Source organism: Amphibalanus amphitrite, unplaced genomic scaffold (assembly GCF_019059575.1).
Source record: "Amphibalanus amphitrite isolate SeventyFive unplaced genomic scaffold, NRLGWU_Aamphi_draft 000007F_arrow, whole genome shotgun sequence".
Lineage (NCBI taxonomy): Eukaryota > Metazoa > Arthropoda > Thecostraca > Balanomorpha > Balanidae > Amphibalanus > Amphibalanus amphitrite.
In genome coordinates, this window is record NW_024881503.1 from 1,422,414 (window position 1) to 1,440,297 (window position 17,884).

At 46.0% G+C, this 17,884-nt stretch overlaps 1 protein-coding gene across 11 annotated transcripts; it reads right to left on the reverse strand.

The window, feature by feature from the left end:
- Positions 1-472: 472 nt before the first annotated feature.
- Positions 473-17,424, reverse strand: LOC122378732 (DNA-directed RNA polymerases I and III subunit RPAC1-like). Of its 11 annotated transcripts, none has more exons than XM_043360229.1 (2): positions 17,291-17,424; positions 473-1,600 (listed from the first exon to the last, which is right to left on the reverse strand). In XM_043360229.1, the coding sequence occupies exons 1-2, from the start codon at positions 17,355-17,357 to the stop codon at positions 480-482; spliced, it is 1,188 nt and encodes a 395-aa protein (XP_043216164.1). In that variant the 5' UTR covers positions 17,358-17,424; the 3' UTR covers positions 473-479. The 11 variants fall into 11 exon arrangements, with proteins under 11 accessions (XP_043216164.1, XP_043216133.1, XP_043216179.1 ...); XM_043360198.1 differs by lacking the exon at positions 17,291-17,424 and adding an exon at positions 16,533-16,715; XM_043360244.1 differs by lacking the exon at positions 17,291-17,424 and adding an exon at positions 16,668-16,686.
- Between the last annotated feature and the right edge of the window lie 460 nt (positions 17,425-17,884).

A 17,884-nucleotide genomic window follows, 5' to 3' on the forward strand; every position in this document is an offset into this window, starting at 1 on the left:
CCCCCACGGCACATCACGTGCCAGCGTTCCTCGACAGTCGACACACTGTCGTTGCTAACCCCCACACACGCACTTGATGGCCTTCGCCTTCGAAATCTGACCTCTCGTCAAAATGTTGAACTTTAAAGTCCGTATCTTGAAGGCGTAACTGTATCGCACAATTCTTATAGTTAATAACACCGAAAGTAAAACGGAATCTTGATCAGCTTTATGTAACTATTTCTTATCCACAACCACGACCCTCGATCGTATTCTCGATGAATCTACGTTGGAGGACTATAAATTTAGCGAGTGGCAATAAAGGCAAGGCGCTATATCTCATTGAAGTACCTACACTACTGTAGTAATAATACTGCATGTAGTGTAATGCTATAATACTGTGTAATGCCGTGTACCTAGTACCTACTGTAGTAATACAAGTGCTGGAGCTAACTAGGCCTGACTGTTTTTCCCTCTATCCGGAAACACGCACTACTCACTCATTCCTTTGCTTTATTGGACGCTTCATCGAGGGCATTGATAAACACTTCACATTTCCTAAGGAGCACCTTGGCGGCCTCTGCGAACAGCACCTCGGGCCTCTGGGCGCCCACCGACTCGATGCTGAAAATGAAGTGGTCCTTGACCTTGCTGAGCACCACGGCATCCTTGAGGTCGTCGTGCCGGTAGACGTTGCGGCTGCAGTTGTCGTAGCGGGCGTCGCCGACACGCGCCACCTTCTCGCCGGAGCTCTGGTCCATCTCCAGCTTGATCACGCCGGGACTGAAGCAGCTCTGCAGTCGCTCGGCAGGCTCGCCGCACACGGTTCGCGTCAGCGTCACCTCCGGCAGCAGCCGGTAGAAGGCCGTCGCCACCGGCGAGAACTTGGCGTGGTCCCGGCCGATGCCTTTCACTGCGTGCAGCTTCAGGTCCAGCTCGTGGCCGGGCCGCAGCTTGGCGATCAGGATGTCCTGGTGCACCGGGCCCACCTGGTCGTCGGTGTAGATGCCCTCCTGTGTGGCGTACGGACAGAACTTGATGCTGCCCGAGTACACGTTCGAGTTGACGTACTTCTCGGACGGGTTTGTGGCGTCGCCCGGAGCACTCGGGTCCACCTTGCACTTGACCTTCAGCTCAAACTGAAGGGTGTCCTCGGGCTTGCCGGCGTCCTCGCTGGCACCTTTGTACTCGAACATCAGCGGGTTCGCCTTCAACGGGATCAGCCCGAGCCGGTGAGCCAGCACCTCGTCCTGCAGGATGGTGGTGTTGTTGTGAATGTGCACCTTCTCGATGGCCATGCTGGGCACCTCCGCGATGAGGATCCGTCGGAAGGCATTGGCGATCGGAGCGTCGATGCCGATAAGATCAAACTCGGCCTCGTCGGCGGTCAGTTTCACGAAGGAAACGGTGAAGCGCCGCTTGAACTCGTCGAACCACGCGTGCCAACTATCATCGCAGCCGCTGTGGGAGCCCGGAACGTTGGAGGCTTCGGCGCCCACCGTCTCATACTCTTTCAGGATAATCTTTCCGCGGCTGAAGGACGTCATCGTCGCCATGGTGACCAAAACCGCGGCGACTGCCGCACTTGCCGGCCCGCTACCTGCGGTGAAACAGCACTTTTCTGCAAGAGGAAGATAGTTGTCACAATAGCGTCGGGAGTGAGGTTATTAGGAAACGTGTCTACTAAATGAAATCCAACGAACTTGTGGGCTTCAAAATGATCAAACACAGGTATTACCACTGGCAAGACGCCTTCTGAGCGACTACCTATCGAGCAAACCCAATTGCTAACTTCGCACGAGCGCATGTGCAAAATAATATTCCATCTAACTTGTTGCGGACTACCCTTGTGGACGGCCCCCAAATAATATGTCGATTTTGAGTACCATTGGTCCAGCTGCAATTGAGACATAAATACGACCCCTGCAGGCGAGCACATGTCAACTGAGACCTCATCTGCCTGCATGGGTAAACCCTCTTAAAGGGACCCTCCCACCTTCACAAAAGTTAATGAATTGGCATGAAAGTGATGTCGCTCGGTTCACAAAGAGCGAAAACGAATATCTACCAAATTTCACCGAAAAATATTCAAAGGTTTTCAAGATATTAGACTTTGGGGAGAGATGTCATATTGCGCCCTGTTCTTAAATGCGCCACACCTTCCTCATGCCCAAAGTACGATTCGAACAAATACTCGAATGTGTGCATTTACTTCACCACCATAACTCGTTTTTCTTCCGGTCCACGGGGACAGGTGAGGTGTCTCAGCTTTCTTGCAACCATTTTTGTGATTTTCTCTATTTTCTTACACGAAAGTCTATTTTGACCTTTGCTTGTGTCATGGTTTATCTTACAGATAATGATTCAACTAATTATCATTGTTAATTGTTCGTTGAATGGCAGTTTTGAAAGCTTATCACCACTGTGACTTCGCTGTCGCCCCCATATTTCAAGCTCATGAAAAATGTGTTCCATTCGTTATTGCGCCCACCCTATTTGCGCCCTATTCTTCAACCCAGAGAAACAGCATCTGGTGGTTATGAGACATTTTATTGAACACTTTGATCATCAGAGCGCTCACCTTACCATTACCTTAGCCTTCACAGCATAAATGGCTAATGGGCTGACACGTTCAAATAGGCTACTTAGTTAGGTGGCAAGCCGTTGTTTTTAATAGGGCGCTTTTACATGAGAGGCATGGGCGCTTTTTGATGGGGGAGTCCGTAAATGCGCCCTTTGCAGGCGTGTCGGAAAACTTTTCTCTTGTTAATTTTGCTGGGTGTGATACAAATTGGGAGTTGTTATATGATGCCAAAATAACTGAGGTACAAGTTGAGATAGCATCAAGCATGACAGCTGGTCAACTTTAGCCGCAATAGGCCGATATCCTTAAGGTGGCGCAATATGACATCTCTCCCCTTACTTTTGTTTACTTGTATTTGGGATCTCCACTGTTTCTAGCGACTTTATTTGGAAGCAATAGTTTGGCAGCTAAAAGTACGGCAATTGTTGCGCGCAAAGCAGCAAATACCACTGCGTGCTACCAAACGTTTAAGTAAAAAAGTGAAAATCGTTAGATCTGCGCTGACGTCACATATTCAGAGGGGGCATTCTAATGCATTAGCGGTTAGCCCTTCTGAATCCAAAGTGCTGCAACTTTGAAATAAGATATTTTCGATTTGAGGCATTTCTCGATGTTGTGAGTGCTCAAACCGGTAGGTAAGTGCAAGCCAGGGACCCCATTTTGGATATCTCAACTCAAAACCAATGTTAAGGTGGGATAGTCACTTTAATCAATCTCTATCAGTACACCAACTCACATAACAATCGCCTGCCCGTAAAAGTAAAGTCAATAATGTCAAAATATATGTCAATAAGTCAAAAAGACAATAACGGGCAATCCAGCCAATCTTCATTACTACTATGTTAACTAATACAAAAATACTTAACCCTCGTATCTAAGTGTTTTTAATTATTACTGCATTTATTGATGCCTTTTCGTTTTATGCTCTTATAGGATCGGTTGGCTGTGAAGTGTAATTGAATACATCGGACAAGTCTTTACATTCGAGCCCAGGACATTCATGGAGCACAAACGATGAAAGATGCCACAGTAACGTCCAAGTTGACGATGCACGGCCAAGGCCAGCGGGTGGCCCCCACCGGGCCGGACTGTCCGAGCACCCTCCGGCAAACAGTCGACCCTATTTCCCGCCGCGAACGCTGGCCAGCCGACAATCATGCCAATCAGATTACATGGGCAGCATTTATTACCAAGCAGTAACGAACTGTATACTGAATACCATTGATGAGTCAATGATGAAGTGCTCCACTAAAATTGATGGGTATTGATTAATGGCAGCAAGCGCATCAGTCAAATACAGTTTTAATCAGGTATTACAAATATGGCGACACAGGATGCATAGCAAGAAATTATTTGCTGGAGCAGAGCTCGTCCTTTCTTATAAATCTCACTCGAATGTTTGAGAAGATGGCTTTACAGAGCCGGAGCACACGCTAAGTAGAGCTTGTTGCCTTGGTTCCGACCCCTACCCATTGACCTATACTACACTGTAAACCAAATTGACAAGTCTTGTGTAATATAACCAATCATCTCTTGGTATGTTTACCAACTGATACTTTTTAAACAAGCCGTTGTCTGGTGCATCGCTTGTCAGGTGACAACTACGAGTCAATAGTTACTATGCACACCAACTTCTCAGTATCCAGACCAACTCTACATTTGTTTCAACGTTTGTTTCTTAACCAGTTTTGGAAACTTGTTGCCGCATGGTTATTTAACCGGCGCCTAACTTGTACTGGTCAGCTGGTCAGCATACACATGGTCAGCTGCGTCTGACGTCAGACTTGGTGGACCAATCAGCGGTCGCCGCCCGCCGTTAGCGGGCCCCGGCGCGGCGGTTTCGAACCAGCAGTTGTCGCGCGGCCGCCGTGTAGCCTGGAGCAGCGACGAGGGCTGTTCCAGCATTTGTGCAGTAAAAAGTGAAATCTGTGAACTGTGGTGTTCGTGCTGTGAGTGAGGCCCCCTCTGGCCTGCGGGACGCACTAATCGTGCCTATACCCGCGGTCGAGACGCCTCCCTTCCCCTGCGCGCGCAATGTAAGTGGGCCAGACCTCTGCATGCACATGTGAGCAGATGTTTTGCGGTCGGTGTTTTTTTTTTATATATAAATACATTTATTTGCCTTTAATTCAACTCTTTGTATTTTTAACTTACCTGATGGACATATATGGGCTGTAAAAGCTAATCTGGTTGGCGATCATGATTTATTCGAATTATCTGCGTGATCGTGCAACTGCCATGATTGTTATGGTCAATGTTCAGGAAATATTCGTCATACGGGCATGTTATACTTCTGGCTTGATGCAGTGCACAAAACCATGTTCTTCCACATACGCAGCAGTTCTTGCTTCAAAGACTTATATGCTGACGGTGTACGATAGGTATACCTACTGGGTATACCTACCTACCTCATGCATTTACCACATCCATTCGAAAATATGCACTCGGAATTGCCTCCAGTCAATAGTATTAATTACGTGACCGTAATAAATACTATGATTCCAGAAACTTCCGAATGGATGTGGTGTATGCATTCATTGATTATATAACCCATCAGTATTTCGTTTCTTGTCAGCGCAAGCCTTTGAGCAATAACTGATGCCAGTCATGGTTTTGTGCACCACTTCCAGCCAAAAAATAACCTGTCCGTATAGAAAATATTTCCTGAATCAGTATCGTGGCAATTGAAAACGAATGCGAATCGTAAGTTCTTAAGGTTATCAACGCAAACAAAGCGATTGTAAGGAAGAACAAGTTCGAACAGAGTGTTAGTACACTTACTTGTTGACAATTTGTAAGCTAGCAATGCCCAGTCAAAGGCTAGTTCATCAACAAATCAGGGGTTGGTGAACCGACAAGGAAACGACTATGCCTATCCAGAAGTTGGTAGGTCCACAAGGCCCAGACTAGTACTCAACAAGGTGACGCCTATGCGAATTGGAACCAAACTTGTAGACAAACTGTTAGTTTGTTGGCCAACAAGCCTGGGGTTGGTGAATCGACAAGGTATCGACAAGGTGACGCCTATGCGAATTGGAACCAAACTTGTAGACAAACTGTTAGTTTGTTGGCCAACAATCCTGGGGTTGGTGAATCGACAAGGTATCGACAAGGTGACGCCTATGCGAATTGGAACCAAACTTGTAACAAGGAGCCAACTTGTAGATTTGGTTTACAGTGTAGACTAGACACACTGAGCTTCAAGTTTGTACTCGGTCCCGTTTCCGAAAACAGGCGCCCGAAAATTGTCGTTCCCAATAGGACAGGCCGCGTGGGTCCCCCCTTTCCGGCGTTGCCCCGGCGGTGGCGGTGCTAGGTGGTGGCACTAGTATCACTTGTGTTTACATTACTGGCGTGTACAACTTTACCATGTTTAAAAAGTCCTGAAAACTGTGGGAACACGGACGGACATTTAATGTTAATACAATACCAGTAAAACGCCTTTTGGGCGAAGAACGAGCGAGCGAGATAGTGAGCCCTGCACGTGCGGAAGGGCGAGAGGGTACTTCCAACAGGCTTGTAGCACCCTTCTAACCGGTCGCTAGCGGTGTGCCAAATTTGAACGCAATCGGCCCAGCCGTTCCTGAGATCTGGAAGCGGCATTCTGCACGTACGCACGTGCAAACGGGGTCCAAACTGACTTTTGCACGGCAACCTACTAACTGGTCCCCAACCGTGTACCAAATTTGAGCGCAATCGGCCCAGCCGTTCTCGAGATCTGGAAGCGCCCCCTGCACGTGCGCACGTGCAGTGGCACCTTAACCGCAACACATGGAAATGCATTGCCTGGTGGGTGCCTACCTGTATGCCAAGTTTCAGCGAAATCGCCCCAGTAATTACCGAGTTATTGAAATGGGAACAAATTTGGCACCTCTTCTTTTTGTATTTTGCACGTGCAGTGGGGGTCGCTCTCATAGATCAAGAGTATCCGTCCTTTGGTAGAAGGGATGCAGCTACCCTACAAAAATTACCGCAAGACAATCGCCCAAGCTGCTGCTGAGATATGAGCCTCTCAGAATCACTACTTTTGCAAAACAGCTTGAACACCCTTGACTTTTCACATGGCACGTGCCAAGACGGTCACTGAGATGTGTCAAAAGCAGGGTTTGGTGTTTGTATATTTGTTCATGAACAGTTCGTGATCGCTTCGCTCGCTCGTAACAATACAATGTCGCTAGCCGGGAACGGCCGGCTGGCAGCCGCACGCATTGCAGTAGTGCGTCTAGTCTTGTATAGGTCAATGCCCCTACCGTCCGATCGGGCAGTTCCGGGAAACGGAAAGATTTAGATGCCACAGTTCCAACGCAGAATGTTTTTACGCATTTAGGCCCATCGTAGGATATTGACAATTTTTTTTGCTGAAAATGACTTGTCCATTCAACTGACTTCAACTACCTGCACTGTCTCCCATCCACCGCTTGGGGTGCCGCTGCACGTGCGCACGGGCAGGGTGACGATTCCAGATCTCGAGAACGGTTGGGCCGATTGTGATCAAAGTTGGCACACCGTTAGGGCTCGGCGAGTAGGGTGCCGTGCACAAGTCAGATGGGACCCAGTTTGCACGTGCGCACGTGCTCCGTGCGCACGTGCAGGCTGACGCTTCCATATCTCAAGAACGGCTGGACAGACTGTGCTCAAATTTGGCATACCACTAGAGACTGGTTAGTAGGGTGCCGTGCACAAGTCAGTAAGTATGTATTTTCATGTGCCGCGGTTGGGGTGCAGCTGCACGTGCGCACGTGTAGGGGTCGTTTCCCGATCTTGGAAACGGCTGGGCCGATTCATATTATATTTGGTACATCGCTAGAAACCGGCGAATAGGGTGCCGTGCACAAGTCAATTGGGGCCCAGGCTGCACGTGCGCACGTGCAGGGTGTCGCTTCCAGGGCCTCGTTTCATAAAGCTCTGCCGTAACTTACACCTTTCCGTAATTTACACCCTTTCAAACTACGGAGCGCAAATAAAGCCGTTTCACAAAGCCACAACTGGAATTGTTTACACCTCCGTAACTAAGCACATTTGCGTAGTTGCCGTAATTTATCAAGCGTCCTACAAATTACAATTTCATGTCAACACTTATTTTTTTTTTACGAGAAATTATAAAACAATTATGTTGAATTTAAATCTTAAAAATTATTTATGAAAAAACAAAATTGATATTGACGACCATCCTTTATTAAAACAATATATTGAAAACAGCAGAAAGCCAGCTAAGCAGAAGTGCCTAACTACGAAAGTGGCGCGGCGCGGCGAATAAACAAAATTCCGATAGTGGCCACAAAAAGCGAATGGTACAGAAGATTTGCAGTTTCTTTTCTCATTTTGGCTGTTCTTTCTTCCTCACCGGGCTCAACATTATAAAATATATTAAAAATTAGCTTCGAATTTTCACATTAATTCAAATTCACGTAACATTTTTGTGCGTAGTTTACGGCACTGATATCAAGAGCTTGATAAAATATTTGGCGTTAATTACGTCGTTTTATGAAACCCAAATGGCATCAATTGGTCCGGAATCGAGCATTTGCCGTAAATAAAGCCCCGTAATTTCGATGGCGTGAATTACTCCGGTCTCCGGCTTTATGAAACCGAATTGGCATCAAATACGCCAAATCTGGCATAATTGACGGAACGCCGTAAGTAATTCCTTTTATGAAACGAGGCCCAGATCTCGAAAACGGCCGGGTCGATTGCACTCAAATTTGGCACACCGCTATAGACCGGCGAATAGGGTGCCGTGCACGTCAGTCCGTAGCACACCGACTCCGGTCTGCACGTGCAAGGCTCATCCTCTCGTTTGGCGGCGGGCGTTTTTGCTGCGTTTACAAAGGTGCTTGCTCAAACAACCTGCGGTCCCGCGATGCGGAGCCCAGCATCGCAGATGCTGGGTAACCGAAGGTTTGTTGTCAATAGTTTAAACACTATTCTTTAGAATTGTGTTTTTCTATTGAAAAACAAATCTGAGTTCCCTGACAATTTGGCAAAAGCTGCCTGAGATCAGTACAACTTGATGCTCTTGAAAACGGCTGCTCCAAAAATTCTGATTTTTTCAGGATTTCTAGTGGGCCAGGTGATCTACGTTCTGGTATGGGTCTCCCCTCCGCGGACCATCTGGTGCACGTGCCACGTGACTTTGAAAATTCCCGTGTTAAGCCAATGGGGAAAATGAAAAAATGCGTTCCACGGCAGATTGCTCGAAAACGATCCAAACGACCCCCCATTTTCTTCCATGCGGATCAACCACCATTCGGTGCACTACCCATGGGTATGTCGCAAAGTGGCCGGAAAAGTCCAGAACCACGTGCCACGTGCCGTTGAAAATGACCCTGCACACCGGAAATTTGGACTTTTGGTCATTTCGGCGCACCCATGATGCATACTATGGCGTGGGTGACCAAACAATGGGTGTCATCCGGTCGGCAACTGTTTATGGTGTCGTCCAGTGGGTCAAAGTGGTAGTTTCAAACTTTTGGGATCCACCATTCTGGGGATTCTTTTTGGACAATATACTTACGTTTCTGGTTGCAATGTTCATTCCACCCAGCCGGTCGTCAGGGGCGTAGGCAGGGGGGGGCCACTGGGCCATGCCCCCCCCCCTTGGGCGCCGAAGGCGCCCTTTGCGATTGGAGGGCGCCGAAGGCGCCCTCCAATCGCGAATGCAATTGTGATAGAATCGAATCGAAAAACAATCGCGACTGGATACGTAAGCCTATAGGATCGCTGCCTTCCTGCCCACTGGTGCCCTCATTTGATCGGTGTACTCCTACCTATTGGTGCTCTCCTGTAAATAGGCGCCCTCTCACCCGAAGGCGCCCTCCTGTAGGTCACCACCCTGCTACACATTGCAACCCTTCTGCTGGTCGGCGCCCTCATAATTATTGGCGCCCTCCTGCCTATTGCGCCCTCATGTGAAATTTTGATGGCCGCCCTCCTCCCTTTTGGCACCCTCTTGTTGAGTGCCGCCCTTCTAGCCATTGGCGCCCTCCTACCTATTGGTTTCCTAGTCCCTCCTGCTGAATGCTAATCGGGGCCCTTCTACCTATTGGCGCCCTCGTGTTGATCGCCGCCCTCCTAACATCTGGCGCCCTCCTGTTGATCGCCGCCCTCCTATCCACTGGCACTTTCCTGTTAAATCGGCGCCCTCCTCACAGACGCCCTCCTGTTCAATGTCATCCTCTTGGGCAAAGGCGCCCTCCTCACCATTGCCACCCTCCTGTTAATCGTCACCCTTCCACTCATTGGCGACTTCCTGTTGATGACCGCCCTCCTACCCAATGGCGACCTCTTGTTGATCGCCACCTTCCTATCTATTGGTTTGGTGCTCTCCTGTTCCTTGCCGCCCTTTCACCCATGGTGGCACCCTCCTGTTGATTGTTGATCGGAGCCTTCTTGCCTATTGGCGCCCCCCTTTTGATCGCCGCCCTTCTACCCATTGGCGTCCAAGTTTCGGTGATTGAAGGTGCTCAACACTGTATGCATCTGTGAGAAGGACATGAGGGCTGGTCGAGGTAATTTGGATGAGAAGCCCGAGAAGGCTAATCGATCTCATGAGAAACAGCCCTGTTATGGTTTCTCTTTCTGTTGTTGCCGCCTTCTCGTTGTGCGCTTGTGTTTACGCACCTCGCGCTCCGGTATCAATCCGATATGGTGATCTGGTGTGTATGCCACCGCCAATATACTTCTCTACATCGTCACCCATGGGCGAAGCTTTCTATACAGCTTGTGTGGCACCGGCCCCACCAAATCTTAGGCATTTTTTACACCTTAAAATTTGGTAAAAGAGCGGGAAGAGCTTTGAACAGTGAGCACGCAAAAAATGTGCCTAAAAAGCGGAGGAAAAGGTTGTTTTCAAAAATTTCGCGCGCCTTCGGCGCAGCATTTCACAAACTCTTCTTTACTAGGAACTTAGTACCTATGCCAATAACTTGCAACCTTTTTGTCACGTGTGAGATGAACCCGCGCCAGGAGGTTTCTTCAGACATGCGGTTAAAAAAGATCCGAAAAAGGTACCACTACGTTACGAGCTTCCGTTTTTTTCCTGGGGGAGAGAGGGAAGTGGGTGAGCGGGAGGGGCACACCTTTTGGTTATACATTGCTCTTACACGTGCTCTAAAAATGCAAACCATAGTCGCTAAAAGCAAGGTCATTAGGTCATGTCAAGTGATCTAACTTAAAAATAGTTTTAAGCATTGTCACTTAAGCTGAGCGGGTGACTTGACCTTTTTTGGCCTGGAGTAAAAACAAAATACACACGATGCCAAATCAATGCAGCATAACCTATATACCAAGTCACGCAAAAAAAAACTGGTGGCGTGGTAAAAAAACGCCTCCACCCCCCCCCCCCCGCTGAGCGGATTTTTATCTCGCGACCGTATGGCGCCCTCCTGGGGTGAGGTGGCGCCCTCCAAACCCTTGGCCCCCCCCTCGCGATTTTCTAAATACGCCGCTGCCGGTCGTCAATGCGTTAGGTGACCCAAATGACGATTGACCTGAAGGAAGTTGGGGGCGAGGAACACGCACGCAGCCCCCGTTCACGAGCTCCAGAATTCCTTTACCGTGACGTCATCACGGCGCATGAATTTTCCTTCACCCATAGCAATGCATGCTAATCATGGTGTGTTTCAGGCAGGCTAAGGAAAAATCCAAGGCCTATATGTGTTCAAAAGACATACCACTAAGCCAATGGATTCATCTCATCACGATAAATGGGGTTGAAATCGAAACAATCGGCCTATATTTGACCAAAATGGGCCAATCAAATGGTCCTTGCAACTCATAATGAAGGATTTCCTCTGCGTTAAAAATTTGTTTCTTGTGATTTTTATCATCTACAGGGGAAATCCTTCATAATTGCTACCAGATTACTACCATATTCCCTCGCATTTCTGTTGCGCATTGCCTCACAAATAAAAGTTTTATGAAGTTTATACTAATTTAATTGTCATATTTTGACTTATTTTGGCGATTGTTAATTATTTCAATGCATCATGGATCAGATAGCTCTCATAGTTTGCTGAAGAATGTGGCTTTTGCTTGGTTATTTTCAAGTTATCTGTGATTTGGTGCGCCGTGATCGTAGCATTATACAAATTATATCAACTTTAAAAATTGAATCAACTTTTGAAGTGAAGTTCACATGAAGAACCAAAAGTTCAAGCATAATAATTGTTTAAACATAATGATGCAACATGTGTCTCCCAGATGGAACTTATATTTCAATTGAAAACTGAAAATGGAAAACAGAAGATGGATCTGCGGAGTTACTGAGATCACAAGGTGCTCTTGATTGTTGGTAGTTGAAGATGTTGAGAGAACTTGTGAATCTGCATACCAGTCCTGACTTGTTTGATTGTTCAAAACTATTTTAATTCTCATAATTGTGTAATGTGTAGTGACTGTGCACACTGCGCAGCACATGTGCGCAGAAATATGCAGGTGGCTGGTAGGTGGGTTAAACTTCGGAGATGCGAATTTGGATGTCAGTTATAAAATTAATGGTTATACCTTGTAGAGTAAGCTGTGCTGTTATTTTTGTTTTTTTGTAATTGTCTCTTTTATAATTGTAACCTACAATGCTGTTGGTTTCATTTTTATTAAAATGCTCGACCAGATTTTGCACTTGTTCATGCATGAATGGCTAACTTTGGGGTGTTTATTCAACCCTGACTGCTAAAGTTTTTCAAAGGCACATGACACAGCACGGCTAGATCAGCTGGTACCTACCTACCTGTTGACTTTTTTTTGTTTTTGGTGGTGATGTGTTTGCTGTTTGTCTTTTGCAAGGTGGTCAATGAAATAAAATAATGCATTATTTTGAAATGTTTCCTTGACAGAAGCCAGGAGCCGGATCGATGTTTGCTGGTGAATGAGATGGTTCAAAAGCATCTCATGTTTTTCAAGGTACATAAGTCATAACATCCCTTTCATACGCTGAAGTTTTAATAGCTTCTCAGTCTCTGTCATTTTCCTGAAATATTGGTGTAGATAAGAGATATCAGTACCTTCTCAGAGGTACCTCCCTTCTGCTGGATAAATATTTAATTGGTTGGATGAAATGGACAGGTAGCCTTATGATAATGTAATGTGAAATTTTATTTCTATAAAACTTTGAATATGAAGTTCTAATTATTCATATGAGCATACATTTTTGATGACTTAAGAAAGTTTTCCACAAGAGTAGATAATGTGGGAAAGTCTATCAAATGGCACATTCTGAAGGCTCAATGCTGACAGAGTGCTGCCTCAAAGAATAACTGACTTGCTGGGTTACGAATATTTCTTTATTTTAATTTTCAAATGTTATGTAAAATACATTGCAGTGAAATAACAAAATAGTGCAGTAAAATAGGATTGGCGACGATCAAACAACACGTGCGCCATTGATGTCTGCAAAAATTGCTACCAGATTGCTACCAAATCCGTGACGTAACTACGGCGCCTTTTTTTCCCTAGTGAACCAACCTGAGTAGTAAAGTAATCTTGCACGCACGTGCCATCCGTTTTTTGATTGGGCGCTTTCATCTAGGAGATTTTTGCAGATATCTTTTTGATTTGTGAAAATGACCAAAAAGCTGAATCTCTGGAATCCTAGCGGTATGCCAGTCGTTGATAAATTATTATCCTGCTGCGGCCGGGCGCTTGTTGCGGTGTTTGCGTTTGGCGGCTGGCGGGCGACTTTTAGTCGTTTTCGGTTAGCAGTTAGCGTCGGTGCGATGCGGGCGGTTTTATTTTTTCGGCGTTTCGGCGTTTTTTTTTTGTGTGGTTTGCGGCGGTCGGGCGATTTTTTTCGACGTTTGCGTTGGCGTTTCGGGCGTGCGTTTTTCACGTTTTGCGGTGTTTACGTTTTGCGGCGGGCGGGCGTTTTGTGTTTTTTGCGGTGTTTGTCTTTGGCGGCGGGCGGGCGGGCGGGCGATGCGGGCGGTTTTCTTTTTTGCGTCGTTTGCGGTGTTAAATTTGTTTGCGGTTGGCGGCCGCTTTTAAGTTTTTTTGCGGTGTTTACTTTTGGCGGCGGGCGGGCGATTTTTAGGCGTTTTCGGTGGCGGTTAGCGGGCGTGCGATGCGGGCGGTTTTGTTTTGCGGCGTTTTGCGTCTTTTTTATTTGCGGTTTGCGGCGGGCGGGCGTTTGTTTATTTTTTTGCGACGTTTGCGTTGGCGTTTCGGGCGTGCGTTTTGCGCGTTTCGCGGTGTTAGCGTTTTGCGGCGGGCGGGCGTTTTTCACAATTCGAAGTCCAAACCTTCGGGCCACAGCGCTCCTCGAAAAGCGCTGCCCTCGAGTATCCCCCAGACATAGACCACTATATATCGTGCTATATAGTGGTCTATGCCCCAGATGGTAGGCCTAGGCAATAGCTAAAAAGTGCTGTCATTTGGAAGCTGGAAATTAAAATGGAAGAAACAATGACAAACAAAACATGGTGAATTATAAATAGCATACCTAACTGCTTGAATAAATTAAAAAAAAAATAGCAACGCATAAGCCCGCAAGATATCTACACTAGATGATTCGATCACAAATAATAATCAATAATTTGCTACACGCCCTTAAAGGAAACAGTCCACTTTCCTGAAATCAGTATTTTGCTATTGATTTATGATTTTTTATGCTCAAAATAATCATGAAATAAAATAAAACCTTTTTGTAAAAACAATTATTTTCTATATTTTAATATAGGACGAACTATATTCTATGTAAAATAATGTTTGGCGCGGAAGCTTATTACGCATTGACCAATCATATTGCATAGCTCAAACCTACGCATACTGCATTGGCTGTAAGCAGCACGCTGATTGGCTGACGATGACATGGCTGCATTTCTGTGCAAGGCACGCATTCCTCTACAAGGCACTCTTTTCGGAACGAGAAATGGAATATCTTCGTCTAGGGTGATCGTTGAGCCGTAAAAGCTCCCGATTTGTGCTAGTCTCAGCTCAAGCTACGAAACTGCTATTCCAGCTCAAAACCCCATGTTAAAAGTGAACTATTTCCTTTAAACAAATCACATGTTTGCTTCATAGAGTTCTAGTTATTTAGAAATTTTCAAGGTATTTTTAGACAGATAACATGTTTGAATGCACCAGTGAAAGACCTAGACAAGCATAAACACACTTTATTGCATGTCAGACCCTGGTCCCAGGGCCCCACTGTTCAATGGGGCAAATCCAAGTGATAGCAGCAGATTTGAGATAAACATGCCTATTTGGAATGCCCAATGAAGCAAAACATTATCTGCCCTGCTCAAATGATTCCCATTTCCATCAAATAAGACAGCCTGTTTGACTTACCTTGAACTGACTGCAAATGATGATTGCAGTAATTTCAAGAAATTTACATTTTATGACTGATTACGACTCATGCCAACTTTGAAATAACACTGAACAAAATTCATTTACAGTCACAAAAGCAAAGGTCACAGAGAGGGAAAAAAAGAGGATTAATGCATCCATGCCTTTTATGGGTATGATGTGAATATACAATGGAACAATCTTACAAAGGCCATGGAATAGATTTGGCAGCACTGGCTGAAGATCTGTTGCACAAAACAGCCATTGAACACAGACAGTTTTTAGTGCATTTCAGTCCATCGTATAGGTACTAGGTAGGTACCCTCACATTCCAAAGAATCGCATTGGAGTTGGATCGTTGGACCTGAGCTCTGTTCACACCCCGTTTATTTATCAGCAGGCTGCGACCATGCTCCTACTTCTTGGCTCCTCATTGGTCGAATTCAAGTGGTCTATTCGTTAGACCAATGAGAGGCCAAGCCTCGCCAGCAACAACTTCCGTATATGGGGAAAACCGACAGCACGCTGATATAAAAACAGCGACCAAACAGGGCCCAGGATACGCAGGTACCTAGTTAAATTACCAACACCATCATGCTAAATGCTACCAGATACCATGAATAGGAAAGTACAGCCATTCATAATGTTCAGATTATATGTGGTGCGGGACACACAATAAGAACTTTGAAAGTTTGACAATGAGAAACAGTCAGGCGGAACTTGCAACTTACATGATGCATATATTGAAATCCAGTGTAAAAACTAAGAAAAGCACAGTTCTGAATAAAAAACCATATCCTGACCTAACATGACTTAACCTATTAAAGGTAAAAGGGACTATGATTCCATCTTCATAAAAATACCATTTAGTATTCGGAAATGTTACTCATGATATTGTGACAAATTCTGCAAGTTTTTACGCGTTTTCATTGTATACCTTTTGAGATATTGTGACTTTTATATTTCATCGTGACGTCATTTAGATCGGATCAGTGACGTAACAAAGGATTTACTTCATGTCAATGTGGGACGCCGGTGAAAACAGGGCGCCGGAGGGCATATTAGTCACGTGACATTTGGAACTTCTCCCGCTCTATGGGCCTTCTATATGCCAAACGTCACGTGTAAATTTAATGAACCTTGATCAAATCGCCCCAGGCGCCCTGTTTTCACCGTCGTCCTCAATGTGGGGGAAATTTGGCAGCAAATGTATGAAGGTATTTGCTCTCAAATATGACGCAGCTCATACAATAAAAAAGTGTCTCTGATTGGCTTTTCGTAAATCAAGTGAAACTTCACTTGAATGCGTGACAGGCGTTCAAAATGCAAATGACGTCATCAGATTGCCATCAGAGATGAGGACTTGCACAGGGAACATTTTCAAATGAAGGGGACAAATTTCTTCAACACCACAAGGCTTCAGGAGTTGCGACCAAGGTAAATTGTGGTTTCTGAACCTCCCCACAAACTTGGCTATCTCAACTCAAACCTAATGTGAAGGTGGGATAGTCCCTTTAAATCCAAACCAACCAATTAGCTATCTCAGACAATTTTCCACTGGCCCATGCTCATGCTAGTTCCAATCCATACTGATAACTGGATTTCAATGTTGATGTACTGGTACGATGACAAGTCTCAGCCTCGTGCATCATGCTGACAAACCGAATTATCTCAATCTGGTGCTTACAGTGAAGGTTTCAAGTAATTTAAATTCAGTAGCTAGCAGCTTCGCGGAGCAGAAATTCAAGGCATTTCCGACAATTCCTGAAAAAAACACCAAACACCACACACACAACCACTACATAAAACACGTGCTACGCGCCACAAACGTCGAAACACAGCCAAAACACAACTAGTCCCCCTTCCGCTCGACCAAGGCTATATAAACCAGGTAGAACGCTCCGGGAAAAAAGTTGGAAACAATAAATTAGTTGCGGCATTCCCTGATGACGCGAATGTGGGTCAGCGGCCGGCGGCCGGCGGCCGCTAACACTGTATGAGGGTGAATGCACGGAACTTTTGCTTGTTGGAGATTGCGCTAGGCAGTTAAATGTTAATGTTAGGATATGTTTCGAAAGTAAATTGAACGACGCTTCGAACGCCGTCAATGAATTTGCGATACGACGACTATTTGTTTAGTTAGAGCCGGCGAACTTTTACCTTCCGACCGCGCGGGGAGGCGATATGGTGCCACACTGACGGTTTTTACGACAGCTCAAAATTCTTTTCAGCTAAAGAGCTGAATTTTGACATGTCCAATCTTTTGATCAAGCTGGATCTTCTGGTACAAGTCGCATATTTAAGGTACGTCAGGTTGTTGAGCTATGTTGTCGCTCGTGAGCCTCTACCCAGTCCAAAAACAACGCAATTTCTCAACACTCAGTGCCAAGAAATCCTTCACAGAAAGATGACACTTGGCGGAAAGAATGGCTGTCGGTTTCTTACCGTTCGTATGTATCGTGTTTTCACAAGAGTTTAGTAAGGTCAGGTCCCTCACGTCACCTCCCCTCATAACTCAGTAGGACTAGGTGTACTATCATAGAAGCGTTTATCAATCGCCGGAAATCTTAGCCAATCCCAGGGGGCGTCGAAGTCTAGTAGGAAAATCTGGCAATCCCCGGCGTGACGTAACGTCGGGGATGACCGACGGCACCTTGCACTGAAAGATACGGCAGAACGGCTATTTTTGAAAAATGATTAAAAATACTTTTGTGCTGTTATGACACATAAAACGCTTATCAGCATGTTCCTCATCATGTGATAAAGCCATATCCGTGGTCGAAAATAGCTGAGCCCCTCCCAATTTCCAACCACCGACCTCATAAGCAAAGGATGTAAGCGTAATCCTTAAGGGCGACTTTCCAATACATATCCCTACATATGCGTCCTTATGGAAATCGGTAGTGTGGCGATTGGCGACGCGCGCGACATCTGTGTGGCGACCAAGTGGCGACTGTGGCGACACCTGGTGGCTGCTTTTCTGCTGTATGTAGGCATTGGGGTTTTGCCAGATATGGTTCCTACTGCTACACAACTATG